At 39.6% G+C, this 15,678-nt stretch overlaps 1 protein-coding gene across 1 annotated transcript in view; it reads right to left on the bottom strand.

The window, feature by feature from the left end:
* The window catches only part of LOC135105480 (inter-alpha-trypsin inhibitor heavy chain H6-like), a 181,651-nt gene that overhangs the window by 45,474 nt on the left and 120,499 nt on the right, over positions 1–15,678 (bottom strand). The window contains exon 3 of the mRNA XM_064013609.1: positions 8,857–8,935. Coding sequence (XP_063869679.1) covers positions 8,857–8,935 — 79 coding nt within the window. The remainder of the gene's footprint in view (positions 1–8,856; positions 8,936–15,678) is intronic.

Below are 15,678 nucleotides of genomic sequence, written 5' to 3'. Positions count from 1 at the left end.
GAGAGAGAGAGAGAGAGAGAGAGAGAGAGAGCAGACTTAAGTGAGATGTACAGTACCAAGTAATAAGACCAACACGGAATGAAAGATTACGTGCCTTGGTAGTTAATCTTCCTTTTCCTTTTCCTTCTCCTCTTCTCTCTTCTTCCATTTTCTACATATTCCCTTTAGTTTTTCGCTTTCCCTTCTATCCGGTTTATTTTTTCTTTTGTCTTCTTCTTCTTCCTCTTCTGTTTCTTCTTGTATTCATCTCCTCTTTCTTCGTATTTACCTTCCATTCCTTTCTAAATATTTCTTCGCCTCCCTTTCCCTTCATAACTAGACTATTCATTTTTTCATTCATTCATTCTTTCTTTCTTTCTTCTTCTTTCTCTTCTTCTCCTCCTCCTCCTCCTCCTCCTCTCTGCATTTTTGCCTTCATTTCGTTCCAAGATATTGCTTCTCCATCTCTTCCCTTTCTCTTCATAACTATCACTCAAACTCATCTCTATCCTTCTCTATCCTTTAAATTCCTCTTTTTTTTCACCTTGTTTCTCTCATCATTTCTGTTGTTTCCCATTAATATTTCCCTTACTTTTTGCTCTTCGGTGGCGGGGAAACACAAAGAGTGAGAGTGAGAGAGAGAGAGAGAGAGAGTGGGAGATTTTCTTTGCTTTCCCCGTCTCGTCGCCTGGCGGTAGAGGTTTACACAGCAGATTAGTATAGGTATCCAGGTAATCCCTTTATAAGCCGACAGATTCCCCGTGCCTTTGTTTTTAATCTTTATTTTTTGTTTCATCACCTCTCACAAATCTCTGTGTCTGTGCCTTTGTCTTTCTGGGTCTTTGTCTGTCTGGGTGTCTGTGTCTGTCTCTTTCTGTCTGTCTGTCTGTCTGTCTCTCTCTCTCTCTCTCTCTCTCTCTCTCTCTCTCTCTCTCTCTCTCTCTCTCTCTCTCTCTCTCTCTCTCTCTCTACTATTTCTCGACATCCTTGCTTCTTCTCAAATATTTTCTCCTTTTCATGATTTTTTTTCCTTCCACTCTTTCATTTCTCCTTTTATTGTCCTTTCACTTTTTCTTCCTTTAAGTCCTTCAGCACACAGCCTTTTCGCTTATATTTTTCTCTTCTTCCTTTTTTTTGTCTTTTCTCTTCTTTTTTCCTTTTATTGTTTTTATATGTTGCCTCTTCTCTAACTTTTCTCTTCCTCCCCTCTTACTTGACTTTTCTCCTCTTACTTTTAATCACAGCCTTTTCTCCTTTCCCTTTTATTTCGTTCATAACCTGTTTTTTCTCTGATATTTGTTCTCTCGTGTACTTTCCCTCACTATCATATCGTGTACTGCCTCTACTGTCACTTTAATAATTTTTCTTTTTACGTTGTCTAACACCTGCCACCGCTAGTTCCTCTGAGTGTCTCTCTCTGAGCCCATCAATAACACCGCTCACCTCATGTTGGTCTCCCCTCGCACATCAAAGTCAGGGCCGCTTCAAAAAGTGGCAGCTGCATAAAATATCACCCTCACAGTCTCCTACTCATTCCCGCCCTTTCCCTGCCCCTCATCCACCCAACGCCCTGCCAGGACCCGAGAACGATGTCAATAAAACGATAGGAAATCTTTTACACGTTTTTTTTTTGTTCTACTTTTTATTCCTCTTTCTCCTCCTCCTCCTCCTCCTCCTCCTCCTCCTGCTCCTCCTACGTCTGCTCGTACTCTTCCTATTTATCGTTTTTTTTTCTCTCTTTTCTTACGTAGTGCGGGAGTTAAATTTTTCTAAATGTAAAAAAAATAACTACTTGAAAAAATGTCGAGAGAGAGAGAGAGAGAGAGAGAGAGAGAGAGAGAGAGAGAGAGAGAGAGAGAGAGAGAGAGAGAGAGAGAGAGAGAGAGAGAGTCTTGCCCCGTGTCCGTGTTGTCAGTACATTCTCACCTTCGGGAATAATGTATGAAGCAAAACACCTCATGGCGACCTGAAATAACTAACACGACCGAGGCTCCTGCAGCGTGCATAGTATTAGTCACCAAGGGGAGGCTACAAGACGGCCAGGACAAGATCTATAAAAGCTTCTTAGTCTGTCTATACAAGTGGGTCTCAAACTTTGTTGCTTAGTGGCGCATGAAAGGTATATTTGGACTTTAACGGCGGACCAACCTCGTATGCAGTAAAGTGCAGGCTTACTAAAAGGTAAAAATTTAAGAACACACAACTATAGGAGAATTTGGTGATAGTAACAGCGCACAACCTTAGCGAAACACTGAACTACACTACACCCTCGCAGCACACCAGTAACCTCATATGCGCACACTCACTTACATATACACACACTCGCTTACATATACACACACTCGCTATGGTATTAGAGCAGGAAAAGGTTTATGGGTGTGGAAGTCTAGCGGAAGAAACGGGTGAGGCGAGTTTACTCCCGACTAATTTCGCTTTTGGGTTCTTTTCGCTTATCTGAATGCCTCATCAAAAAGGTATACGTAACTAGAATATGAAATACGTCACCGCTATGATTATTTACCTTTGCCTCAGGTACAAGAACTTGAGCATGGAGTTCCCGCGTGTGGCAACCGTGAAAGATATTATTAGGTTGCGTTGACCGAGTGGGAGCCGTCGGACATGATGAGCTCAAGCCGTAAAAAGGGTGTGTTGCTAATTGAGCCAGAACGGGATAAAGAGATCATTCTATTGCTTTTTTATAGTTTTTTTCTGTTACTCGCCAGACAGCAGGAAAGATTTGGTGGTAGAAACAGTGGAGAAAAAGCGAGAAACACCAGTAATTTGCATAAGGCACAAAACCTGAGCGCGGGTCACAGGGAGGTGATTAATCCCTTTACAAGACGCATGATCAAGGGAGCTGCGTGTGTGTGTGTCTTGACGGATGGAGATTGGTATTAGGAAGAAACTGCAGAGGTCACCGTGTCAATAGTTTGTTCCTTTCGTCAAGAAGAAGAAGAAGAAGAAGAAGAAGAAGAAGAAGAAGAAGAAGAAGAAGAAGAAGAAGAGGCAGTTTAAGGTTGATTCAGAGGTGGGTTCTCACACACACACACACACACACACACACACACACACACACACACACACACACACACACACACACACACACACACACACAGGACAATTTACAAAACAATTTACAGTTTATGATTTAACATGTAAAACAGATAATTAAAGAAAAGTAGAGATAAATGATTCTAAAAATGCCTTTAATTGCCCAGTGTCACGCGAATGCAGACCATCATCATTGTTTTGCTGCAGAAAAAAAAAGGAAAATAAAATAAAAGCTGACATAAGTATTGCAACGTTCCCTGGACTCTCAACCATCAACAGAACATTTTTCTTCGTTACTATAATGAATAATATAATAATATATATAATATAATAATAATATAATATTATAGAATAAAATATAACAGTATAAATTTTTGTTTCCACCTTTACGTAACTTTTCTCTCTTCGTGGCTATAATGAATAATTAGAATGGGATTGCATCTTTTTCTCTTTAACAAACTTGTACAGAATATAGCTGGAAGGAAAAGAGAAACTGCTATGTCCTATTCATTTCTCTGCCTTTTTACCTGTACGCAACTTTTCTCTATTCGTGACTATGACGAATAATTAGAACAAAACAATTTTTTTCTCTCTAACAAGCTTACGAGTAAAATATAGAGGGAAGCTGCTATGCCATATTTCCATTTCCCACTAAACAAGTACATAACGAGGGAAGGGTAAAAGTTTCAAATGACTCAAGTACGCAGTTTGAGTTGACAGTCCTATGTCATTTCCCTGTCTTCTTACCTCTACGTAATCATTGCCCCTATGAGAGAGTGATGAAGATAACCAGCCTTTACACTACGCTCTACTGCACCCGGAATGAATTAAAAGTCTGGGCTAAAGACAACAAAACAACGGAAAGTTTGCTTGGTGGGAATGAAGGGAGTCAACAGAGGGCAGTCATATAGCAAACACGGAAGAAGGGACCAGGTGGCGGGATGAGTGGGAGATATTGTGAGGAGGAGGAGGAGGAGGAGGAGGAGGAGTGGTTAGTTTAGGTTAGGTTAGATTAGGTTACATAAAGTTTGTTTCAGTTAGGTTTACATTAATGCAGTTCTCTTAATTTCACGGGTCACCTCACCACTATCCAGATCACGACTTTAAAAGGGATAATATTTTACCCACAAACAGACAGTCCCGAAATTTGTAGGCTAAGGAGGAGGAAGAAATAGTAGGAGGAATGGGTTAGGCTAATTTAGGTTAGGTTAGATTAGGTTACATAAGGTTAGGTTCGGTTAAGTTTACATTTATTCACAGCTCACCTGATCATTATCCAGATAACGAGAATAAGGATCATATTTTACTCACAAACAGTAATTCATGCTAGGTGACTTCCACAATTTCGCATCTTTCCGAGCTCCCGAGTCCCTCAAAACATTTAGGACTGACAGACGGACATCATCCACTCACTTCTAAGTTCTCGGTTACACTCCACGACTCTCTAACCTCTTATTCACATTTCCAAAGTTTGAGTTTCGTTCGTCTCTGCGGGGAAGGAAGGAGTGTGTGTGTGTGTGTGTGTGTGTGTGTGTGTGTGTGTGTGTGTGTGTGTGTGTGTGTGTGTGTGTGTGTGTGTGTGTGTGTGTGTGTGTGTGTGTGTGTGTGTGTGTGTGTGTATGTGTGTGTGTGTGTTTAAGACTTATTAACACCTGCTGTTCTTAATTTACTTTCTCTCTCTCTCTCTCTCTCTCTCTCTCTCTCTCTCTCTCTCTCTCTCTCTCTCTCTCTCTCTCTCTCTCTCTCTCTCTCTCTCAGTAAAAATACAAGCGATTCATCACAGAGGGACGACATTTGTTTCAAGTTGCAAATTCTGAATAATCTTCCTGAAAGGAAAAGTTATATTGTAATATAATATGTTTTCATGTTCCTTTTTTAATTTTCAATTTTCTACATGCATAAATTTATTTCACAATTTCTTATGATGTTGCAACACGTGGCCTTTCTTAAAGTGTTTTTGTTTCTTAACTTAACTCTTCATCAAGAACTTGTTATATATATTATGTTTTCAATTTTTTCTTGATTCTCTTTCAAAGTTTCTTTACTTTTATATACAGATTTATTTCTTACTCGGCAATACGCGGGGATTCAGATTATTTGTTTTATACATTTTTTTACAATAGTTTATCTTCCCAAGAGAACTTATCATAATAAGTTTTGTTGGGAAGATAAACATGAATGGGATAATTATGTTTTCCTTTATTTTACTTCTTAAGAATCTAAGTGTCACACCTATAGAGTAAAAATGACCAGGTAAAATATTTTAGCAATCTCATTTTCGTATCCACGATCGTGTTCAAGTTTGTCAACACTTTTCTTATAACTGCAAATGTTTTCCTTACATTTCTCTAGATTTAATGATTTCTGGATTTCATGCGTATTTTTATTTTTACTAGACTTATCCTTCAACATATAATATTTGATTATTTTTACTTCCTTTCTTTTCGACTTCTGTCTTTTCTACATAAATTTCATGATTTTTGAAGCTGTCCTCCTTTCCTAATTATATTTTTATACACTGTCATATTTCAACATTTTTATTAGATTCTTCTCTTGCTCAGCCACAGACACGTCCTCCTTTTCTAAATATCCTCTTCTATACAGTTTCATATTTATTTATCTATTTATTGCTAGATATTTATTTTCCTCGGACACAGACATATCCTTCATTTCTGCGTAGCTTCTTCCTACACATTATTATATTTCAGCATTTCTTTTTACTGGTCTCCTCTCAATATTCGATTATTTTACCTTATTTTTCGAACGTGTCGTGTTTCATCATTTTGAGCACCACACGCCAATATTTTTCCTCCTCCGCCTCCCTCAAGGCCAAGAGGATTCAGGTTCCCTCCAACTCCCTCATTATCAACTAATATAATTAATCCCCCATCACGCAGCGCACGCCCATCGCCATTATCACCTCACGCCGCTCTAGTTGTTGTTGTTGTTGTTGTTGTTGTTGTTGTTGTTGTTGTTGTTGTTGTTGTTGTTGTTGTTATTAGTTATAATAATAACAATAATAATAATATATATTTTTATTATTATTGTTAGTGTTGTTTTCTTGTCATTCTTCTTCTTATCATTATTATTATTATTATTATTATTATTATTATTATTATTATTATTATTATTATTATTATCATTATTATTATCATTATCATTATTATCATCAACATTACTACTACTACTACTACTACTACTACTACTGCTACTACTACTATGGAGGAAAAGTATTGCCGTGTGGTTCTGAAAATGATGAAACACGAGACGTTATAAAAAAAGAATAAAAAAAGTAAAATAATCGAATACTGAGAGGAGATCAGCAAAAAAGAAATACTACTACTACTACTACTGCTACTACTACTACTACTACTACTACTACTACTACTACTACTACTACCACCACCATCACATACTATAATCATCATAATCATTATTTTTTTTTGTATTGTTAAAGCTTCGAGTCGTATAACACTTTTTTCCCTTTCTTCTTTATAAATAAATATTTATACTTTTTACTCTCTTGTCCCATCTTCCGTCCATTTCTCGCCCCACACCACGCCTTCGCGCCGCTCCTTTCAAGAACTTCGGGGAGAGACATTGACGTAATCATAATTATAAGTCTGGACTGAAGGAGAAGGATGATTGGATGGACAGGGAGGCGGCTCTCGTTGACCCAAACACTCACCTGGACCGAAAAATAAAATGTATAAAAGGCTATTATACGCTCCTGGCAGTACTCTTGCTATATTTTGTTTGCTATATATATTTGCTTGATTTTGAAGCGAGGTACGTACGGTCTTGTCTATCTTTGAAGCCTTGGCCTGCTAATAATGGCACAACACTTGGAACGTCATCTGAGTAACACTAGACGATTTTAGCGAGCAATTATAAGCTATACACACTGAGAGGTTTGAAATAAAAAATAAAATGGTGACGTAATCTATTGTAAGTGTTGGCAGAGAGAGAGAGAGAGAGAGAGAGAGAGAGAGAGAGAGAGAGAGAGAGAGAGAGAGAGAGAGAGAGAGAGAGAGAGAGAGAGAGAGAGAGAGAGAGAGAGAGAGAGAGAGAGAGAGAGAGAGAGAGAGAGAGAGAGAGAGAGAGAGAGAGAGAGAGAGAGAGAGAGAACCATCTCCCTCCCCAACGCACACATACACACACCTGAAGTAATGAGACATTCTGGAAAGCTACTGCAATTAGGGTCACGAAACAAGACCATTAAAATTAACATTAAACTAACCTAGTGAAATTACTATATTCTAAAACATTAAAATTTACCCCAAACTAACCCATTTAGATCAACACAAAGATATATTGCAAGGTTTACCTCGTGACCGTCAAATAAGGTAAGGAGATAGCATTTACAGGATATAGAAAAAGCGACAAGGAAGAAAGAAAGGAAGGAAGAGAGAAGAAAGGAGGAAGGGACGAAAGGAAAGAGGGAGGGAGTGAGGAGTGAAAGGAGACGGAGTAAGAAGGAAGGAAGGAAGGAAGGAGACAAGAAAGGTGTCAGCCGTCATTCGTGACTGAAATATGTTGTTCTTTACTTATTTAGAAGACAGAGGAGAAATTTGCTAAAATATTAATGCTAAGTACTCTCTCTCTCTCTCTCTCTCTCTCTCTCTCTCTCTCTCTCTCTCTCTCTCTCTCTCTCTCTCTATTTTTTTATTTACTTATTTATTTATTTATTTATTTTCATTTTCAAAGCATAACTACGAGTATATCTATATATTTCAATATACAGCTACGTCTTACAGTCTACAATTATAATTATGTTTTGAATTCAAATCCACTGGTATTTTTCGAGACTTTATGTAATAATAACAATAATAATCTCTCTTGCTGGATTTATAATTCTCTCTCTCTCTCTCTCTCTCTCTCTCTCTCTCTCTCTCTCTCTCTCTCTCTCTCTCTCTCTCTCTCTCTCTCTCTCTCTCTCTCTCTCTCTCTCTGCACGAGCCGTTTACAGTTTCGCGACAGATTGGCTTCATTACCATTGAGGCACAAGACCTCCTCCTTTCAATATTCGCGAGGGAATTGGACCCAAGACGTTCCTGCGATCCTCGAGAATCCTGCAAGTGGTTCCTTCATCCTTAGAGAATCCCAGTCGCAGTCTCTCTCTCCACGTTCTAATTCCTACTGGTTTCTTTTTCTCAGTACAAGTCCAAGTAATCTAATTTTTTTCACCATAAGGACTTCTAGTGATTTCTTTTTCGATTCCTTAAATCTTGTTGTGGTTAATCTCTCACTTATAAGGCTTCATAACGTTCGAGTAATCGTAAGCATTTTGTCGTTCTGTCTCTTAAATGTAACTTGTTTTAGTGAAGGAGAGCATAACAGAGCATAACTAGTAACGAAAACACTAGAGAAACAAAATGTCTGGAACATACAAGTAAGTGAAATGAAGGGAGACCTGTAAGCCTTTCTCCCTTCCACATGAAAACAAACAAACAAACAAACAACAAAGCAGAGTGTAACAAAAACTCTCGAGAAACAAAAAGTAATATGGTGCTATACTCGTACGTAATGTTTTCACGATAGAAATAAAGAAAATGAAAGAAGAAAGACCAGTGGGGCTTTCTTCCTTAAAAAAAAAAGAAAACACCAGAGCATAAGAGGTTTAGTAACGAAGACACTGGAGAAAACACTGTAGGAGAAAAAAGTAGATAATTCTGAATAGAGAAGTAATTGAAGGAAGAGAAGGACCGAAGGGAAGAAAAACAAAACCCCTGGAAATGCCTGTACTACAAGGGCGAGACTGAGGTTAACTGAGCAGACCCTCGGGAATCCATCCATTCATCTTGATAGAAGGGAAGAAGCACTGACCTCATAGGTAAGGTAGAAGATCACCTCGTCCTGCTCGGCCACAGATACGTCCACGCGGAACTTGGATGTCTCTCGCTCTCTGCAAAGAAAGAAGAATGGAATCAGAGGTCATGTACTATTCAGGGGCGCCTCTAGAAAACATCCTATCAATATATGAAATCAAGTTTGTGAAAATACGATTGCCAAGGAAGTTATTGAGGGAAATGATAAGAGAGGAGGAAGCGAAAAAGAATAAAAACGAGGAAGAAAATTAAAACACGGGAAAGAGGAGGAGGTTATACAGAATATGAATCAATGATTAACGAAGAACTATAGAAAAATGAAATACAGACGAAGACGGAAGTGATAAACAAAGAAAGTACAGAAGGTAAAAAATAAATAAATAAATAAATAAAATATATTAAAAAAAGCGATAAATAGGAAGATTATAGCCACGAAACCTCATTCTGAAGGCAACGCAGGAACACCGAGAATTATGAGGTGATGAGTAAGCCTGTGATGTGTGTGTGAACGACTAATACGGTGACACAAGAGCAGAAATAACGAGAGCTGGCCGTGACGATGAAACATAAATGCGAGAATGAGTGTCTGAGGTGTGAGCTGCTGGGCTGAGGACGGTAAGACAGGCGAGTCAAGAGGAATACAGAGATGTGAACATGAACTTCAGGAACAAGGTGGCGGTAAACAAATGCAGTGAAAGGAATAAACACATATGGGTATAAAGCTATGTATAAATGGACAAAAATGCGATTGGATATGGTTTAAATACTATATGTGGTATAAAAAACACATTTTTAATATCTATGGCTGTAAAAATAAATACAATTTTTCAATAACACACACACACACACACACACACACACACACACACACACACACACACACACACACACACACACACACACACACACACACACACACAAAGAAAAATAACAAGGAGAAAGAAGAGAGCATTGAAAGCAAGTACATAGTAACGAAAATATTGGAAAAAAAAAAAAAAGGTGGTATGTTCTGGGTGACAAGTAAGAGAAAATGAGCTACACACACACACACACACACACACACACACACACACACACACACACACACACACACACACACACACACACACACACACACACACACACACACAACAAATTTTAATGCACTACTTTTTAGCTTCACCAAAGTAAGAGGGCAGACCACCACCACCAGATCTTGGGACGCTGTCGGGGGTGTGGATCTGCTCCACTTAAGACGTTCCCCTCATGCCACACACCAGTTTCGCCTCGCTGCACTGCAAACTCTCTCACCTGTGATATTAGCCTGTTTACGCTTGAAATAACGACCCGGACACCTGCATAAGACTCATTATGCAGTAATTACAGTTGTATCAAGCCCATTAGCCACAGACCTAATGCACACAACAGTCTTTTGTTAGGCGCGCTGGTGCAGGTGGTCGGGGTGTTTCATGTTAATTAACCGCTCGAACACAGCACATTTCCGGGTTAAGGAAGGCAGAACAGGAAAGCGAAAAAAGGTAATGTATAGTCACTGCATATTTATACAACACCTTTGTTATAGATCAGCGTGTCTACTGGCATTTGTTCATCCTATGTATTCCTTTGTGTGTAGAGCGTGACCGATACAGCCACAATTAGGAAAAATATTTTGTTTTGTCGAACAAATGAAAAAGTGTTAATTATCTTTATGCAATATGTATATTTCTTCGTTTTCCTTAATTACGTTTTTTTATTGATATGAGGTCAACATGTAGACGTCACAGATGTGATACACAAGGAAAAATTTACCCATAATTTGATTTCTTTTAGACAGGTGGGTGTATCTACTATTAGGAAGCGTACTAAAGCTGAAAACATTCTAACTACAGAGAAAAAGGAAAGAAATGGCCATGGAAAAGGCGCGTTAAGAACTGAACATTTAGTAGATAGACAAATGAAGTAACGGAATAGCAACTTCGAAATGTTAAAATAAGGCTGGGCTTTAATAGAAGTTGCAGATGATAAAGAATAAAAAAAAGTTTTGCTGGAATGGTTTACAACAAACGAGGAACCGAGAGGAGAGTGGAGAAGGTTGTGGGGGCTTCTGACCAGCAGCGGCTCTATAGAAACTGATGATGATAAGACTTTAGGGTGATGGTACAGCATTCAAACTATAATGAAGCAATGAAACCCAACAACATGGAAAGCCTTGAGTGTGGCTTTGACCTGCTGTGTTCTCACCAAACCTCACCAAAATTATGAGACAGACGGGTGGCAGAGGAGCCCCGCCCTCGCCTGTGAAAGCCAATACCACCTTCAACGCATCGTTAAAATATTTCAGTGTTTCAAATAACCACACATTCTGTTAACGGAGCATACACTCATACACTCCACGTATGCGAACAACACACTTAACACTTGGAAATGGGTTATTGCCCAAGGAAAGTGTATTCCGGTAACTACTAAGACCATTCGTTGCCGTCATATTACTAAATGGGCTGGGTCTGCTTGTCTCCACTGTTTACCGCAATGAATCTAAATTTATTAAAACACCATTCAGCGTGGTCTGGTAGAGAGAGAGAGCCTATACCTTAAAATGACAAAGCAACAAAAATTGACTCGATTTAACCAAAAGAAAATAATAATAACAATAAAAAAATCAATAAAGACAAACAAATAAAAAAGAGTAGATAGATAAAATAAAACCTATTCTTCCTTAAACTTCCTTCAACTAAAAAAAAAAAAAAAAAAAAAACTATTCTGCCTTAGTGGTGAGCGGCGCGTGAAGAGTAGACACTTGAATGAATGATGGCTGATGAAGACTGAAGACCAAGATGAGGAGGAAGGTGTTCGGGTGTTCGGGATATGACTAAGTAGTGATCGAGTGCGTGAAAAGAGAAGAAGTACAAAATATTTCTTAGTACTAGTTAGCTTTAAATGACATATGGCAGTTGGTGTGATAAGTAAAATATATACAGATTAAAAGAATATAGCCATATCATAGAGATTAATAGATTTTACAAAGAATTACAAAATGATAAAAAGCAAGAAGCCTTGAAGTTCTTCCTGACCTATGTGATGACACCACCCTGCACTAAACAGCAGAAGTATGAAAGGGTAAGGACAGCACATTGGAAGGCTCTCTCCCCATCCACACACTTCCTCAACTGAATCTGGCCAGAAAATAAGTGATACTACATATGTAGCACTGAAAAAAAAAAAAGATGAGGAGGAGAATGAAGATGAGATGGAGGAAGAAGGCGACGAGAGGGAGGATAAAGATGAGGATGAGTAAGGATATGAGGAGCAGCAGCAAGAGCAAAAGAAGTAGGAGCAATGCCCGGAGAAGGAGGAGTACGAGCAACAGCAGGAGGAGGAGGAGGAGGAGGAGGAGGAGGAGGAGGAGGAGGAGAACTACTCTCGTCCCATGAATAGTATGCACCACTTGATAGTCTGTCTGCAAGCTGGCCCGGAGTGAAGTGCGCCTCCTCGGCCCTGCCTTCCAGAGCACGTGGCCCCTCAGCTGCCCTAAGGGACACCACAGTAAATGGCGGAAGAAAACTAACGTAAAGAACTTGTGCCGCTCAGAGAGGGTGAACGTGTCTCAAGTTGATGCTCTCTGCTACCAAATGTAAAATATTCATCTATCTATTTACTTATCTATCTGTCTATCTATCTGTGTCTGTCTCTCTGTATGTCTGTCTGTCTGTCTTTTTTGTCTGTTTGTAAGAACAAGAAATAAGGGAAGCTGCAAGAGGCGACCAGGTTTACACGTGGAAGTCCCTGTATGAAATATACCTACCTATTTCCATCTTGTCTGTCTGTTTACCTTCCTACCTACCTACCAACTTATCTATCGTTATGTGAGTCAACTACTACAGGATAAAAACCTTTTATAGGCAGAATACTTTGTCTCTGGATTAGACTGTACCGAAAGAGGGGAAGGAGAATAAGCTTAAAAAGAGACAAACCAAAAATTGTCTCCAACGTAGTGGTTAGCAAGGCGCTTTGACCACAACACCACCAAGCCCCCATCTGTCTATTATCTATAAATCTGCCTCCACAACCCGCGTGTGGAGACAAGAGACATGCATCACTTCCAGACAGTAACAGGAGGTGTCACGTACAGGCAACAGTTTTCAGGCCGTCCGCAGGTTAATGGCGTCAGTTTGATTTCCATGAATCACGGTTTAGTCGGAGAATTAATGGTTCCCCCACAGACTGGTAATTTCCCGCCGTTCAGCCTCGAATTAAACAGTAATATTACTTAATTACGCCCGCGATGAAGTAGGTAAAAATATACGCTATGATAATCCTCTCTATAATCAGCGGGGCGGAAGGCCATTGCCCGCCATTGCCAGCAGCAGGGCGAGGATAATGGGTGTAATGGGCGTGATGGCTCCTGGCGGTGTGATCTGCAGCGGAGACTGACTGTACTATAACTTCATAGTCATCCTTTCTCTTCCCTTGCGCAGTACAGGAACCTCACTGGCTTACTTGCAACACATACACACCCACCCACACACACCCACACACACACATACTAGAGTCCATTCACGCCCACCACTACCGTCGTTTCTCTCTCTCTCTCTCTCTCTCTCTCTCTCTCTCTCTCTCTCTCTCTCTCTCTCTCTCTCTCTCTCTCTCTCTCTCTCGTGAATGCATGAATGAATGACCGCTTGAATAAAAGAACACAAAGCATTTCTCTCTCCCTTACTTCAATACTCAACCCTACCACCACCACTACTACCACTACTACTACTACTACTACTACTACTACTACTACTACTACTTTACCTATCACAACACGTACTCGTATACACAACAGCCCATGCATTTACTCAACCTTACTACACGCTTTGTCCGATACACCAAAAACATCACCACCATCACCAGCACCTGCACCATCTCTTTCTATACAATACCAAGAACCAGCAAAAAAAGTAACCTAACTACAATAACAACCTCTCGCTCCATCCCCTTTTCTCCTTCTCTATCCCCTACACACTACAACTCCTCGTCTTTCACACTACACACACAAAGAGAGAGAGAGAGAGAGAGAGAGAGAGAGAGAGAGAGAGAGAGAGAGAGAGAGAGAGAGAGAGAGAGAGAGAGAGAGAGAGAGAGAGAGACCAACTCGTCCAAGGCTCGTCCTATTCTTACCCTCCTTTGCTCTCCTCCCTTCTCTCTCCTTGCGTCAGTGTTGCGTCAGTGAGGGGGAGTAACTACGACCGCGTGTCACCGTGGATGGAGCAGAGAAGAGCAGGGCGGAGTAGAGCAGGGCGGGGTGAGTACAGGATCAATGTAGAGGAGTGAGATATCTCCTTTAACCAATGGCAACACACAAATATGGCAGCCGCCGTCATACAGCGAGACAGAGAAGGCTGGCTGGTCAGGATGAATGCACGTGGGGAATGGAAATAGAGTCGGTAATGTGCAGACTGAGAGCGTTGCAGGGAAGAAGGGAGGGAAGGAGGAAGTGCAGATGTTAAGAATAGGTTGGAAGAAGTGGTGAAAGAGAAAAAATAATGTTGTAAAAAAGAGGGATTACTGTCTTTACACAAGGTTATTGTTTTTCTTTCTCTCTGTCTGTCTCCTTCTCTCTTTCTCTATACTTGTCTGTCTGTTTGTCTCTGCTAAGACCAAAGCACAAATTTATCATTATTTTATCAAAAAGAAGAAAAAAGAGAAATTACTATCTTTACACACGGTTATTCTCTCTCTCTCTCTCTCTCTCTCTCTCTCTCTCTCTCTCTCTCTCTCTCTCTCTCTCTCTCTCTCTCTCTCTCTCTCGCTGAGACCAATGCACAATTTCATCTTTCCTCATCCCAGCCTCACGTTCCCTTCGCCTTCCTCGCAGAACATCCCGACGCTTCAATATGTCACCTCGCTGGCTGTGTTGTGCTGCATTCCTAGTGTTGCCTCATGCTGGCGTACACCTCACTATGTTGCAGGAATTCTCAGGTGATGTCAGGTGCGTGCGGCGTCTTCCCCCTGTCTCTGTTGTGCTGCATTATATATATGGTTGTTAAGTATGTGCCGTGTTTGTGTGTTTGTGGTTGTGTTGCTTTCCTGTGTAGTGTGGTGTCGTATTGTACATGGTGGTGTATGATGCTAACCTGTGTTGCTGTGATACGTGTGGGTAGTGTGGTTAGTGTTAGTGTGGTCTGGTGTGGTGTTCTGTGGTATTCTGAGTGCTTTCTCCTTGTGGTGTTGTACCTGTAATGTAGTGTGTGTGTGTGTGTGTGTGTGTGTGTGTGTGTGTGTGTGTGTGTGTGTGTGTGTGTGTGTGTGTGTGTGTGTGTGTGTGTGTGTGTGTGTGTGTGTGTGTGTGTGTGTGTGTGATGGTGTCTGGTGTATGCTGGCGGACTTAAATGTGCAGTAGGGATTAACGCGTGGTAACATTATGGTGCGTGTGTTTGGTGCCAGCTTACTGTGGTAGTGTATGGTGGCGCTTTACTGTGCTGTGGTGGGAGTACGGAATAAATCCTCAAGGGAGAAAATAAATATATAAATAAATACATAAATAACTAGTTAGATAGATAGATAGAAAGATAGACAAATTGAAAGATATATATATATATATATATATATATATATATATATATATATATATATATATATATATATATATATATATATATATATATATATATATATATATATATATATATATATATATATATATATATATATATATATATATATATATATATATATATATATATATATATATATATATATATATATATATATATATATATATATATATATATATAATATAGGCAAAATAAGCAGCTTTCGGACAGAAACTCTTGGAAAGAAAAAAAGAAGCTTTTAG

This window comes from Scylla paramamosain, chromosome 1 (genome assembly GCF_035594125.1).
Source record: "Scylla paramamosain isolate STU-SP2022 chromosome 1, ASM3559412v1, whole genome shotgun sequence".
Lineage (NCBI taxonomy): Eukaryota > Metazoa > Arthropoda > Malacostraca > Decapoda > Portunidae > Scylla > Scylla paramamosain.
The sequence above is the reverse complement of the archived record's forward strand: the minus strand, read 5'-3'. Positions and strand labels throughout refer to the sequence as shown.